Here is a 14,975-nt window from a genome sequence, read left to right on the forward strand (position 1 = left end):
GGGATCTTAATTTCATCTTTTTAAAAACTCATTTGATGAACAGAATTGACCCCCTCTCTCCATCACCTAAAAAGTTTAAGACAGATGACTAGCATCAGATAGCATCTGATAAATTCTAAAATATACCACAATTATGAAGAACAAAAAAATAGAGATAAAAGAGATTCAAATGAAAAAGACTATGAAGAGACTAAAATAATTCTCTAAGTTGCATAGTCAGCTTGCAGCTGACTGGAAAGAAAAGCAATAAATCTGTAAACACAAACATGCAGAGAACTTTTTGCATACTTTTTTGAACCTATGTGGCAGAGACAAATGCTGTCAAGAAATGTTAATAATCTTTATTCTATTTTGTTTTTCACTTGAGAAAAGCATTTCCAAGCAGAAACAATAGAAATACTCCTAAAGGTATTTTTACCTGTACCAGATCATCCATTATAAATTCAGTAACTTTTACAAACTGAGCTACATACATCAATCCAGAAATGTTTAAATACTAAAAAATACTTTGAAATCTTTATAGAACAAACCTAAGGCTCTAAACGATTTCTGTAGTCATCACCCTGACTTAACACAACTATAGAAACATGGCTTAAAATTTATCATCTCTGTATCTGTGTATATGCAAATAGAAAAAAGTACATCATTAAAAATATTCTATTACCTAATGGACAGAGGCAGGAAGTTAAACTAGCAAAACCAAGGGTTTTTATGAAAAACCCTTCACTGCAAAGTTGAAGGAATGGCACTGACATAACACAATTTCCTTGAATACTCATTTTCTGTTTACTGCATACCTATTTTGTTTCTCTTCAATATTCTACACTTCTTATTTTATCATTACAAAAATAGGCAAAGTACAAGTACATGATGTGAGCAGCATTTTTTTTCTCGCTAAGAAAAAAAAGGTTTTGTATGAATTTCCCTTGTGTTCCCAATAATTCTAGAATTTTTAAACCAGTTTCCACTTATATAGCTGAGTCTTGGAAGAAGATATTATACTCCTTTTAGAAGAAATTTAAGGAATTTAACTTTAAAGGAAGTCATCAATCAAAGGCAAGAGATGGTTCTTGTAGGTGAAGTGCTCAAGCGAGTTCACGCCATATCAGACCTCTGAGTCCACTTTAAGAAAAGAAACCATTTAAGTTTGATGTTGCACCTTATAGGAAACTAGGCACCACATCAGGAAAAAGCCCAATAGCAAACCACAGCGCACTTCTACTTTTTTGATGTTGTTATTTTTTTTTTTTTTGCACTGTTGGTGTTTTGGTAGGTTGGATGTTTTTTCTTTTGGCAAGGAGAAGTAACAGATTAACACTCAGTAGTTTGAAAATAACACTCCAGGAGTGTTCAAAAGAAGGAAAAGCTGGAACATATTTAGCACCTGCACTTAACCGTGGAGATGACAGAGCTGTTACAGAATTGCTCTGCTTATTCTACCCCTAGACAATTTCAACTGAGGTAATATAGCCTTGAAATTAGAAAAAAGTCTTAAGTCACATTACCAACAACAAGTGAAAATGTTTCCTTTGGTCATCTTTTTTTTAGAATATAGGTGACATCAACAAGACTTTAATCCAAAAATACAAAATAATTTAAGGTTGTTGTCATTGTCATAGGTAAATGAAACATGGATTCAGAAAAATTACAGATGTATAATGGCAAAGAGAGCAACAAAACTTACATCCTGACATCACAGGATGATCTACTTTAAGGTTGAAAGCAGATCCCTTCTCAATATTACTCTTTTATGAATATTATCATTTTGGTATTTTCTTGGCATTTGTAAATAGCTGTTCACAGAAAACTATCACAAACATGAGTGAAAAAAAAAGAAAATAACTGCACTTGACTAGAAAATTGGGTATTAGTTACACTTCTGATCACAAGATTTGCCAGGGGCTTTATTTAACCACCATTCAGGCCAGTCAACATTCCACATACTTCTGAAGCTTTCAAACATGTTTGTTTATACAGATTATGATACCAGTGGTAACTACGATGAGTCACCTTGTCTTTACTTAAGTAGAACAAGCTGTTATAATCACTTAAATACAGAACTGGACAACACAGGTATTCCTTTTTCATCTTAGGGGTTTCTGGTGATATTATTAAATTTCTTTGTTCCACAGAACTGTCACATGTGAGTCCAGAGTAAATTCAGAATTTGGGGGTCTTTCAAGTTAAGATATTTCTACCATCTCAACATGCCAGTTAGTTACTTTGCAGTTCACTTAGGTAGGTGATTTGGAATGTGGAGAAAGTCACGGTCTTGACACCTGTTATGTGGCTAGAAGTGAGGTACTTTTAAAGAGAGACACCAACATTTCAAAAAAGGCTAGTATGGGTTTTCCATGTTCCCAAGCAGAAAATAATCTTCTGAGGAGCTATCTACTTCTTAGAACTCCAAAACCCAGTATTAATCAACTTGTTAATTTATTTAATAGGAGGAAATGAGAGTTTTACTTAACTGGAGGGCTTATCACCAGAAAAAGCTATAAGAGCAAAGAAGTATAAGTGTATCAAGTAAGATTCTTGTTTCTAGTTGCAGTGGGACATCCCTCCTCAAAATGAGCAACAGTATGAAAAAAGGACACATTATATGACTGGGAATATAGCTAGACAGAAAAGCATTTTCTCCACAGTTCTTAAGTTTAAAAATAAATATAGAAGAATTGCAAAGTTAGTATTTTTATTAAGTAAAAGTGCAAACTCAAATTATGATAGGCCAGACTGACTTTCAAGAGGAGTTTCCAGTTATATATGAAATCCCCATGTCTTAGTAAATCTTACCACAGTGGAAGGTAGGAGTCTCATTAGAAAGAAACCTGTGTTGACTCACATTAGCATTTTATTTTAACCCAGGAGATCAGTTTTGAACCAAGTTTCCTGGCCCTCCCTGTTCTTTGATTTCCGCATTGTGGAGCCATCACAGTTTGCAGATTGAATTCCTTTTGGGAACCCAACAACCCCTCCAATGTGCTCTAACCCTTAAAAGGCATTTGGCACCCTTGGGCCCATTCAGCTGAACTAGAATTAATCTGAAGTCAAGCCCCTTAAACTCACCGTGGATATCAAATCCTCTGACCCATCTCATTTGCTCTAGACCTAGCCCAATTTTTGACATCACATTTTTTCAATCCTTAGCAATGCTATTTCTTCAACAGTATCACCACTGCAATTTAGGAGCTATACATAAAAATTAAAAGCTTTAATAAATTTGTTCCTATGCTTAAGTTAGCAACATTTTAACTGTAATTAAAAATTATTCAGAGCAAAGATGGCTTATCTAGTACTTCCTTTGAGTAGATGACTAGGTAGCACTGTCACTTAATGAACTGATCACTTCATTATAGAAAAAAAAATTGTATTAAACAATGAATTAAATCAAAAACTTAAGACACATGACAAACTTAACCTGAACAACTTTGATTACTGTCCATAGTTTTACACTAGCTCATAGTTTAACCACCGCGTACATTCTAAATTTACAAAAAGTAAGAACATAACATTACAGAACATAGAGTGCTTGTAAACAGGCAAAAAAATCAACTATAGTTTCTTTCTCCATGGAATGGAACTGTACATTGGTATAGACAATATATTCTACACATGGGGTATGAGAGACTGAGAAGAGACTAGTAAGAAGAGAAACATGAAGCAAACATAATTGTTTATGACTACTGCCCTCTATCCAAACTTCATAAAAACTATTAATTGAAGTCATCTCACAAAATTATTTTCTACTCTCAACTAAAGAAAAAACCCCACAAACAGGTTCAGAGTTTGACCACTGCCACTGTACAGTATAAAATTCTTGCTATGAAATGAATAATTTTGTTTGCTTGTCTCTACAGTAAGGTAGGAGAAATACCAAACTTTGATCTTATTACTGCAGTGATAACGGAAAGAATTTACTACAAGAATTAAGTGTGCAACTTCATTTAAATGAAGAGTTTGTAATTCAATTTGTTCTTTGTAAGCAGAAAGTTAGTCATTCCTCCTAGATAGAAACACTGTTATACCTTTAGATTTTTATATGTATTTTAAAAACACTTACTGTTCTAAGAGTTGATCGTATTTTCTTAAAGATTCCTTTTCAGCAGTAACTGCTCTCTCTTTTTCTGCAACAGCATTATCTCGTGCTTCTCTCAAATTTCTGAAGGAAACAAAAATTATCCTGTTAAGAATCTGTTAGAAACAAGACTGCTTTGCTTCCTTAATTACTGCTCTCTGATCTAAATTTCAATGCTACCTGCCTCTGCTCTCACAGAATGACAGAAAGGTCTATCTATTCACTTATTTATTACAGAGGCTTTACCTCAGGTTACTTTCATATATACCAGCAAAGCTTCCAGTTCTGAAATTGTAAAAAACAATTATCAAATCATCTATTTACATGTGGAAATATGTACCTCTAATTATTCTAGAATACTAGAACTAAAAACTAGTTATTTTTTGCAAGAATTAAATAAATTCCAATTATTTTCCTTGTTGCTTTGGGAATAAACTTTGTAGGAATGCTGTCAGCCTAGCTGAGATGATTCACAACTTTTGATAGAGCAAGAAAAGTTTAGGTAAGCATAGAAATCCTACTTCCACATGCAACTAATTATCTAGGTACTGTGATGTATATCTTATTGCATATTATTGGAGTGTCCTTCTGGGTTTTATTGCTGGCAACATTTTTGATCTGCAAAGAACCATAAAATAACATTTTATTGCAATCAATTGATACTCTTTTTTTATAACCAGGGATCAGTCAAGATGTTTAAATTACCTCAATTATTATTTGACCAACACAAATGAGAAGAGCATGATACTAAGTTAACATATAGTATTTGTGTTTAAAAATTGGAATTAGTTATTAATAGTCTGTTATGATGCAAGCAGGCTATAAATTAACACTGCAGTAGACTGTAAGGAGGTGAAGCATTGCTTAGATACGGTATATAAACTCAATGTCCAATATTAAGTGTAACAGAGCACCAGCCAATTTGCCAGAGCTAACAGTGGTTGTTAAGGATCAGACATCTCTGTTATGACTCTTTTTAAAGATTTTACTCTACTGCTTGTTTGCTTCTATGATGAACATTCACCGCCATTTGAAACATATTAGATGATCTTAAAGACTCCTTTCAATTTTGTTTTATCTAAAAGGAATCTTATTTATATGTTACAAATAGAAGGAAATCCAAGGACAGCTGCAAGGCAAGCTAAAGCCATGGCTAGCAGCTATGACTAGGGGATTTCACTTCAACACCACATTCTTCATCTGAACTGAACTGCTAATTTGGATGCAACCAAGATCTTCCTACTGAAGTTTTTTTTTTCCTCTCCTCACAACAACTTGCTGACTTAAGGCAAAGTCAAATTAAAGGCTCAGCCAAATTTTGCAGAAAAGTCAGGATACAAAGAAAAATAGAAAATCATTATACTCATGTAAATGTCAACCTACATCATTGCATCACACTAAAGGTATATAATTTCAGGTTTAAAGACTATTTTCTAGAATAAATGTTTTCAGTGGTACTTTCCTGAATTAAAAGTAATTCATATGAACAGCAAAAAGTTACTTAGAAAAAATTAACATCAGAATTATGTAGCAGCTAACTGGCTACTAGAGAAAGATAACAAAATTTTCTTTAAAAATTGAGTTACTAGGCTATAGAATTTAGTGCAGAAATTCAGGGACTGACCTTAAGATTAGATTCTTTAAAAGTGACTCATACCAAAATATGGGAACATGGCAAAACATTTTGTCAACAGCATTAAGATCAAGCATATTATGTCTCAGAGAAGGAGTCCAGAGCTGTATTCTTAAGACCAGAGTAGTGGAGGTGGGATAAAAATGAAACAGTAGGAGAGATACAGAGCCTCATTTGGAGAATAAACTCTTGCTTAGCTGAACAACTAATCAATTGAAAATGCAATAGGAGGAAAAATGACACAAGTGAGGGACTATTCAACCAACAAGACCACAATCATAGATGTGATGTAATTTCTGTTGAAATACTCTCTTTCTAGAGAGCCAGGAGACACACCAGTGATGCTTCCAGTTATCAGCTGTGTGATTGCAATTTCACAGGAGGTGAAGCACCTACCCAAATGGCTGCACTGGGGCCTTATGAGGCATCTAGCCAGCCTATCATACAATGAAAGTAAATGGGACAGAAATACTATCTAGAGGATCAAGAATGGGCATGGGGGAAAAAAAGGTGAGATGAAGACATGGGAGGCAGCAGCTCATGGTTCTCTTTATTAGGTTTTCAAACAAACCTCTTCACAACTGTCATTTATTGCACTTTGTCACATCCCTAAACTGGTCTAGAATGCACAAACTGGATTCCAGTCAGATTCGACCACATCAGAAAAGATGCTTCGGGAAAGCATCTCACACACTGCACTACTAAATTGTGTTTGATCTATGGGAACAGAGTACAGGTAACCCAGAGTCAAACCTCTTGCAGACATTCACATGCCCTGTGAATTCACTCATGCTTGCTAATGCAAACATAGCCCATGCTTACAACAACCATACGAGTGAAACTGATGCCAAAAATTTAGGCATGAAAGCATCACCTTTTTATTAGTGGCCCCCTCCCATTTTAGTTTCTTGAACTGATTCATCCTAGTGTAAAATATGTGCCAATAAATTCAAAGGAACTATCAGGCACATCAGGCTTGGCAAAGAATATGAGCAACTGAATATTGGATTAGCTTAGCTGTAATACCATTCCATGCTTTGAGCAGGAGGCTGAAACCAGCATCTTAACTTCATTTTCAGCCACAAATAGCATCTTATCGCATTACACAAATTCACTGCAAATTGTTTTGCTCACAATTTGAGGTTCCATTTGTCTTACCATTGAGGCAGACTGCCTTACAGTGGATTTTTTAGTATTTTCTAGAAAGAACATATGCTAGAAAGCCTTCTTTTAATTTTTTTTTTTGCTAAACATGTAGGCAAATCTAAGGGATTTGCATTTCAGAAGTAATTATTTCAAAATGAGGAAAAAAACTTCTGTAAAGCAGTTCCAGATACAAATGAAATATCTTTCAGTAGCTTTCTCAATGATATACAGACGCTTGTCAAATCTCCAAAGTAGTGCATGCTTAAACTCATACTTTGTAATTCAAAATAGATTTGCATACAGGAAGTAGTGCGGATGTATATGTGTATTTTACTCACACTAGCAAAACTACATAATGATGTAATTGTTTTTTAATTAGAACCTTTCTGTTGACTGAAATACAGCAGAATCCATGCTCTTTTTCCACTCTTCCCAGTAGTAACAAAACTACCTATTAGAGGAACAGACACTGATGCTACAAATATCTTTTTACTACTGTCATTTCCTTCTCCACACAACACTTTCAGGACATCTATAGTAAAGTTATTAAGCACTCCTCCCATTTTAAAGCAATCAAATAGACAAAAAACAAGCTAAAAAAGAAATTTGGTGCCAAAGGTCCAAATCCTTAAGTCCCTAAAAGGTTTATGCATGTGCATGTAATTCCATGGTACTCAACTAGATGGCACACATACAAACTCATCATGCAGGTCTCTGCAGGACTAGAATCTTCCTCAAAAGAGAATTTTACAATAATTTACAGGAAATCAATGTTTTTTTTGAATCATGATGCTCTTAACAAACTCAATTAGATTTACTTCATATAGGCCTAAGTCTTATCTCTTTTTGGTTTTTCCTGCCTTATCTTCAGCATCAACACTTCCTCTTCTGGATTCCCAGCAGAGTTTCAAGATAGCCCCTAGAGCATGACATGTAAACTGTCATCCCATGTCAATTAACTAATACCATACTCTGAACAAACTTCAAACCACCAGATATTATGTAGAACATGAATTTTAATATTCCTTTTCAAGTGATAATGTTGGCTGTCCATCATTCAATAATAAATGTAACAACATAAACTTACCGTACAAGTATAATTTCATTTTAGTTTTTACAAGAGTCCCGTCAGTTTTTACAGCTGAGTTAAATTGTTACATTTTGAGCACCTCTCAAAGAGTTAGTCAGCTAGGACTATACCTAAGCACAAAACAGTGCTTGGTCATTTCTTCCTCAATTAGGTTATTGTCTACACCTTACCTACCTATTTTCACGTTCATACATCTCTTTTGAGGTGCTTCTTAGTTGCTCAATTTCTTGATTTGTTTTCAACCTTATTTGTTCCAACTCTTCATGCAGTCTCTTTTCATATTCTGCTTTATAGTGGTCTCTGTAAATAAACAAACATACTGCACTAGTCAAAATATCAAAACTTGAGGTACAGCTTTACAAGAGCAGAGTTCTTCTTGATTTTACATTTTATTTCAATCTTTATTCATTTACCTCTCAATGACTTAAAATACTTATTAGCCTATGCCATATAAATTAAATGAAAATCAACCAGGAATAAATAATATTTAACTGTGAATAAACAGAAGTCTTTTGCACACAGATTTAAATTGTTAAAGTTATTTAATATTGATTAATCACATAACATTAACATTCTTCCAGAACTTCTTTGTCAGCCTCTACACAAGTGCTTATATTAAGTAACCATTTAACTCCTCACTTTCTTCTTCATTACTGGGTAAGGACTGATTAACTTATTGACTTGCAATGCTGCCATGCCACTACAAGACTTCTTTGTGTATTATCTGCACCTCATATGAGGGGAAAAAAACATCACAAGTTCAATTGTGAAGTCAAAAGCCCCCAAAATCTGGGAATTTATCCTGTCAATGTAACATATGAATTATTTAAAACACAAAGTTATTAAGCAACAGGCATCAGAAGATATCAGGATAAAAGAATTTCATTTCAGAGAAACATTTACTTTTTTTGTAACTTTGGAAGCTCATAACAGATTGTAAGGAATCTCATAAAGAATCTCTCCTACAAAAATAGGGTTATGTTGTAAGCGCTTAAGAGTTAAGGAATGTCAAAATTTTATAGCATCTAGTTAATGTTCAAGAATAATTAATTAACAATTAAGCAACTGGTAAAAATCACAGGTTTGGAAACAAAAGCATATTATGAAGATATATGCATTTACAACTGTAAAAGGTTTTAGATTTAATTTGATTTCCAATCATCTGACAGCCCATAATTCTTAGAAATGAGTACTTGAGCTGGTCAAACACTCCCTCACATTAACTACAAGCCCCAAAATATTAAAATGGAGAATGCTTACTGTCAGTTTTTCCTTTTATTTTATTTCCTTTTTCTTTTGTAAAAGAAAACTTTCCAGGTTTTCTTTTTATTGAGACATTGTATTTCAGTTGACCCTTCAAGATAAAAGTAAACTTATTTCTTCTCCTTCTTCAACTGTGCCACATAGCAAATAATCTATGAAGACCTTTTACACAATAAAGAGGTTTATAATAAAAAAAACTAAAAAGAATGATTTCTTAAATTTTCAAAAGTAAGACAATTTTTTATTTAAAATACAGAAGTTCTAGGTGAATATAAATGAAATACATAGTTCTGAGATATTAACATGCAAAACAAATTTAAAAAAATTTGAGTGACTGCACTGAAAGGAAAAATAATACTTAAAATTCTTCTGATATGGGCTGTAGCTCCATAACTCATCATTTCAAGAACGCCCTTCTATTTTCATTTAGGTAACAATTTTTGTTTTAGTTGTCTATCAGGAGAATCATATTAGCACACTTCCTCTTAGTTATACAGGACACAAGATTTATGGATATACATTGAAAACAAGAAGTTTGTTTTATAATTAACTGAGCAAACCTACAAGAATAATTGCCATAAACGCCCAAGTTTATGCTGAAAGTTTACTTCCACTGCTATGGTCTTATAAAGGTTTAAAAAAATGTTTGTCATACATACTTTGACCCAAGAAAAGTGTTCTGCTTCTAGTTAAAAAAATATGGGTTAGCTTTCTGAAAAATATAATTAATTAAATGGGATTTGTGCAAGAAACAAGGCAAAACAGGTAAAGAATGTGCCTACTGATAGAAGTGAACAGACAATAACTTGCCTGGATGCAACATATTTTTCATACATTTCTTCCCTAGCTTTTTTGGCATCCTCTAGCTGAATCTGTAGTCTTTCAAGACGATCTTCTTCGTGTGCACAGCGAACACTAAGCTCCATGTTCTGGCGATTCAGATAATCTTTATCTTTTTGCAACAAGTTGAGGGATTGTTGTATGGTTGCCAGCTATAAAAGGTATTAAAAAGAACACTTTAATGCAAATTTCAAGATGAGTATTTAACCTATGTACACATATTTGCAAGTTAATTTTAACTCTCTTCTGTGAAATCATCTGAACCAAAAGACTCTATTTACACTTTATTTTAACAAGTTGATGAAGCTTTAAGCTGAAAAAAAGACTTTAATAACAATATAGTTTTATGAGTTTACATTATTTATTTCCAGTAGTTAGCACCTGAAAAAAGAGGTCCTTTCATCTACATCAGTATCTAAACAGTGCTGAAGTACTGAATAGCAGCAGTACTACATAGTGCTGTGCCAGAAACACTGATGGAGAATCTTGTTGCCAACCTGTCATGCTGACTATGACATTCTCAGGAACAGGAGGGAAATGTTTAAGGATACCAGGGTGATTACTGTTCCATAAAGAAATGGTAAAACTGATGGTTCTGGGGCTGATGTAAGGCACAACTGTTGTGGACAAGGGCAAAGAGCTGGTGTTGCTCTTTAGAAGGCTGAACTGATGCCAAAGTAGAAACAAGAATATGTTGAGAACAGCCACCTTTGTCATCAGATCAACCATGTTTCCTACACCAAGAAGTAGTGGGAGGGAGAGCAGTCTCCATCCATTCAAGGTGAACACAGTTAGAGAACAAGCAATGAGCATGAAGGACACTGTTGCAAGGTGGCCCAATAATCATGATAACAAAACAGCTTTGTGCCCTTAATGAATTTTGCCATTTAAGCTCCTGATGATTTCACATACCAAGTTCAAAGAATGATAAATTAGTAACTTATCAGAAATATGTCTCCTATAGCTATAAAGACATCATGTACATGGTTTAGACAGAATTCACAATTTAGAAGGACTAAAAGTTACTTAGGGAAGATATTGGACACAAAGATATGGAGCAAGAAGTTAAATAGATGACAATTTATATACAAACAGTGCTCTTAGAGGCATGCTTCTCTCCATCACCCCACTTTCCGAACACCACACTCAGGGTGAGGTAAAAATATAACTTTTCTTATATAAGTAAAAAAGGTAAACATGGTCTCTCTCCAAGTAACATGTTATCTGTATATCCATACGGAACAGACATCATTGACTACTACACAAAGAAAAGCAAGCAGTTACTCCTCCTCTGGAACAAGTACTGTGTAAAAACTTCCAATTCGATGTTCTTCCAATCCAGGACTTGATACTGTATCAGTACACACAAAAATCAGCAGAAAGCTTCCTGTAGATTTACGTAATACACAGTTTGAAGTGGTATTTTAGTTTAAAGTAGCGCTACTTTTATTCACTCTGATTAATTTAGTATAAAGTTAATGAAAAAAGCCATTGCTGCTGCTATTCGGCAGTACTTCATATGTACGTTTGTCCTGTACAAACTTGATGTACAGGACAGTACCTTTTTGGCCATTGTTGTATGCTGAGAACAAACCTGACTTTTGGTGTCCTCTTACAATGCTAGACTGAGGAATAAATAGACTAACAAAGCCTTCAGACTGACACCAAAGGGGTACTTTTCCAATAGAAACTCAATTTTTTCCCTAATATTTCTGACAATCTCTACAGCTACCTGTAAAATTAGGCAGAGTAATGCTATTTTTTAAGTGGCAGTTATAGCCACTATTTTATTTGTAACATGGTTATTTACACAGAGACACAAGGAACACATCTCCCCCAAATACTTTCAGGAGTAGTCTGTCTCATTTATTTAGCTGCTAAAGTGTTAACACACAAAGATCTTCCACATTATTCTTGCAGGGCTCTGCTTCCCTGGCTGAACCCTTGCCTCCCCACTGGAAGTGGGGAATGAATTCCTTGACTTGCTTTGCTTGTGTGCGTAGCTTTTGCTTTGCCTATTAAATGGTCTTTATCTCAACCCATGAGTTTTATTGACTTTTACTCTTCTGATTCTCTCCCCTATCCCACTGGGATGGGCAAACAGCTGTGTGGGGCTTAGTTGCCAGCTGGAGTTAAACCATATCAAGCATACTCACAGCATTCATCTTCCACTGGTAAATTTTCCCCTGGGGCCTCCCAGGCTCCTGAGCTTATTGGCAGAGTTCAGTCTGTCTTTGCTTCAGCCTTCTAAGTCACATACCTAGGAAAATGGCATGCATATAATGCCTAGGAAAAAATGGGAAGCACTTGACCAGTGTTGAGGGAGATAGCCTATGTTGCTGCGAGGCTGACCAGCCATTTGAAGGATCATAGCAAGTAATCAAGGCTTCTGATTACCACAATCTTCCTTCAAGTAGGAGCACTCAGTTGGGCTGGTAAATGTAATCTCAGTCCCTGCAAGGATTATGAAGTAAATTCCCCTGGAAGCTATATTCATGAATATGAATGAGAAGGTGACAGAAAAACTAGCAGGAATTTACCAAGGCCAAACCTATCAAACCTGACAAAAATGTTAGCTCTGTGAATGGGGGGGATCACTGCCCATGTCATTTACTTTTGCATGGCTTTCAGCCACCTCTTGTAACAGCTCTATGGAAAATCTGGCAAAATACGGATTGGATAGGCAAACATCTGTTGAACTAACTGCACATGAGACAGAAATGTGCCCCGACAGCAAAGAAGACCAAGTGGCTACAAGGCTATATTAGCAACAATGCAGACACTGGGTTAAAGAAAATTATTATCTGGTGTTCCACACCTGTGAGACTATATCTGGAGTGCTATATCCCATGACATGCATGTCCTAAAGACATGCATTAACATACTGAAACAGGACCAGAAGAGCTCTACCAGGATGGTCATGAACTACAGCATATGATGTACAAGGGGTTAAGAGAAATACTTGGAACTTTTTTCAGCCTTCAGGAGAGAAATCTGGTTGGGGAAAATATTATTGTTAATTTCAGCTATCCAAGCGGAACACATAAAAATAGCCAGTCTTGGCCGTACATAGTTACAGTACAAGATGCAACAGAAAAAAAGCTGTACCAACTGATTAGTTTTTACAAATGCATTTTCACAAGAGAGCAGACAAACACTGGAACAGATTGTCCAAAAGGCTGTGGAATCTCCATCGCTGAAGACATTAAAAACTCGACAAAGCCCTAAGCAACTTGACCTAATCTTGCTCTTTACTGCATGGGCGGGTTGGAGCAGATAGTCTCTTGAGACCATCAGAATTAAATTATTCCATGATCCTGACAAACTTGATTAGACAAAGAATCAAATCCCTGAGATGAAGAAATACACAATTACTAAGGTAAGAAATTTATATTTACCTCTTTTGCTAAGTCATTTCTTTCTTTAGTTTGTGTTTTGTATGATGCCTCCAGTATTTCATAGTTTCTTCTGAGTTCTGACAGCTCATGCTCAAATACATCACGTTCACTGTGAAGGCAAAGTTAAACTATTAGATGCATAAAGTGTAATGAACAAAATTCCTGTGCCTTTTTAATTTCTCAGCCTTCTTCCAGTTCACGACGCTGATTTCTTCCAATCAGTCACCCACAGAACAACTGGTGATAATCTTAACCTTTTATAGTTACTAACACCTGGAGCAGTATCATTTTACATGAAACAACTGAGGATTATTTAAATACTAAGAAACGAAGAAAATTCTACAGGACTCATTCTCCTCTGATTATTCTTCTTTAGTGTAACTTTGGTCTATACATTTCTTCTCTTATCAATGATCTGTAAGTACCCATTGTTTTAGCTTTATCAAGCTTCTGATGCTATTTCCCATGACATTCCCTTCAATCTTTTGCAGACATGGAAGTCCAATGAAAAAGTGAAACAACTTCATTACCATCTTAACAGAGCAGAAAGCAATGTATACTTGTTCTCAGTAGGTACTCTCCCCTGCAAACAGCCTTGATACCAGAGTGGGTTGTCGTGTTTAAAATATACCTGACACAGCTGCAAATACTGTGCTGGTGCCCTGAGCAAATGTGCTTTCTCCATGCACAAAGAAGCATCACTATGTCTCCACCCTCACCCTGTCAGAACAGCGAAATGAATGAGCCAGTATGACCTTGCAGTTTAGAAAAAAGCTAACCAATATTATTAAGCATAGCATTGCTTTAAAACTGAGATAACTTGTAATACAGCAGAACTAGATTTGACATAGTGTTTTTTAAAGGCAGAAACAAGTCTGGAAGTGATTTACTCCTGCAGTGCTCACAAATATCCTTGTGCAGTTATGCCAAGAGAGCTCTCCCCTCCTCTTCATGTGTGCCTACCCAGCTGAATACAACTGACTCTCTCAAATACAGTTTTGGCACGTTCATTCATGCTTTTCTCAACTCAAGGCTATTTTAAATGCACACTGTTAAACACTGGGGCTATTCACATGAAAGTTATTACAATCCACTTATTAAGATGCAGTTGCATATAGGAAGCAAATCATAGCACCAATCCATCCTATTTGCAACAAGATGCCAGAAAGATTCCAGGGTTGTTTTTGTATATATTGCTGTGAACCAAAAATGCTGTGAATCCAGAAGACAGATTTCCCTTCAAATTACTTAGTGGGCAAAGTCATTTGAGTCTGTAACTATGCCCGAGTTCATTCTATATGAACAGCTAAGGAACTGACATGGTCCTTTCTATTCATAATCCCAGTTTTTGAATACATTTCTCCACAAATGTGCCAAAGACCAGATTTCTTGTAGTTGCAAGCACACTGAAAAAGCTATCTGGAAGCTGGTCTGTGAGGTATACATCTATGAGTATATTTACAAGAAGTCTATTTTCACTATTTTGCAATTGCTTTTTTGCAAGATGGATATTCAAAACATTGGCTATAA

General features: G+C 35.2%; 1 protein-coding gene across 1 annotated transcript in view; it reads right to left on the reverse strand.

The window, feature by feature from the left end:
- Window positions 1-14,975, reverse strand: part of PIBF1 (progesterone immunomodulatory binding factor 1) — a 106,737-nt gene that overhangs the window by 73,796 nt on the left and 17,966 nt on the right. The window contains exons 7-10 of the mRNA XM_005421140.2: window positions 13,446-13,554; window positions 10,018-10,199; window positions 8,119-8,244; window positions 4,061-4,159 (exon numbers count right to left, since the gene is read on the reverse strand). Of these exons, the coding sequence (XP_005421197.1) occupies window positions 4,061-4,159; window positions 8,119-8,244; window positions 10,018-10,199; window positions 13,446-13,554 (516 nt within the window). The remainder of the gene's footprint in view (window positions 1-4,060; window positions 4,160-8,118; window positions 8,245-10,017; window positions 10,200-13,445; window positions 13,555-14,975) is intronic.

This window comes from Geospiza fortis, unplaced genomic scaffold, assembly GCF_000277835.1.
Source record: "Geospiza fortis unplaced genomic scaffold, GeoFor_1.0 scaffold45, whole genome shotgun sequence".
NCBI classification, from domain to species: Eukaryota; Metazoa; Chordata; class Aves; order Passeriformes; family Thraupidae; genus Geospiza; species Geospiza fortis.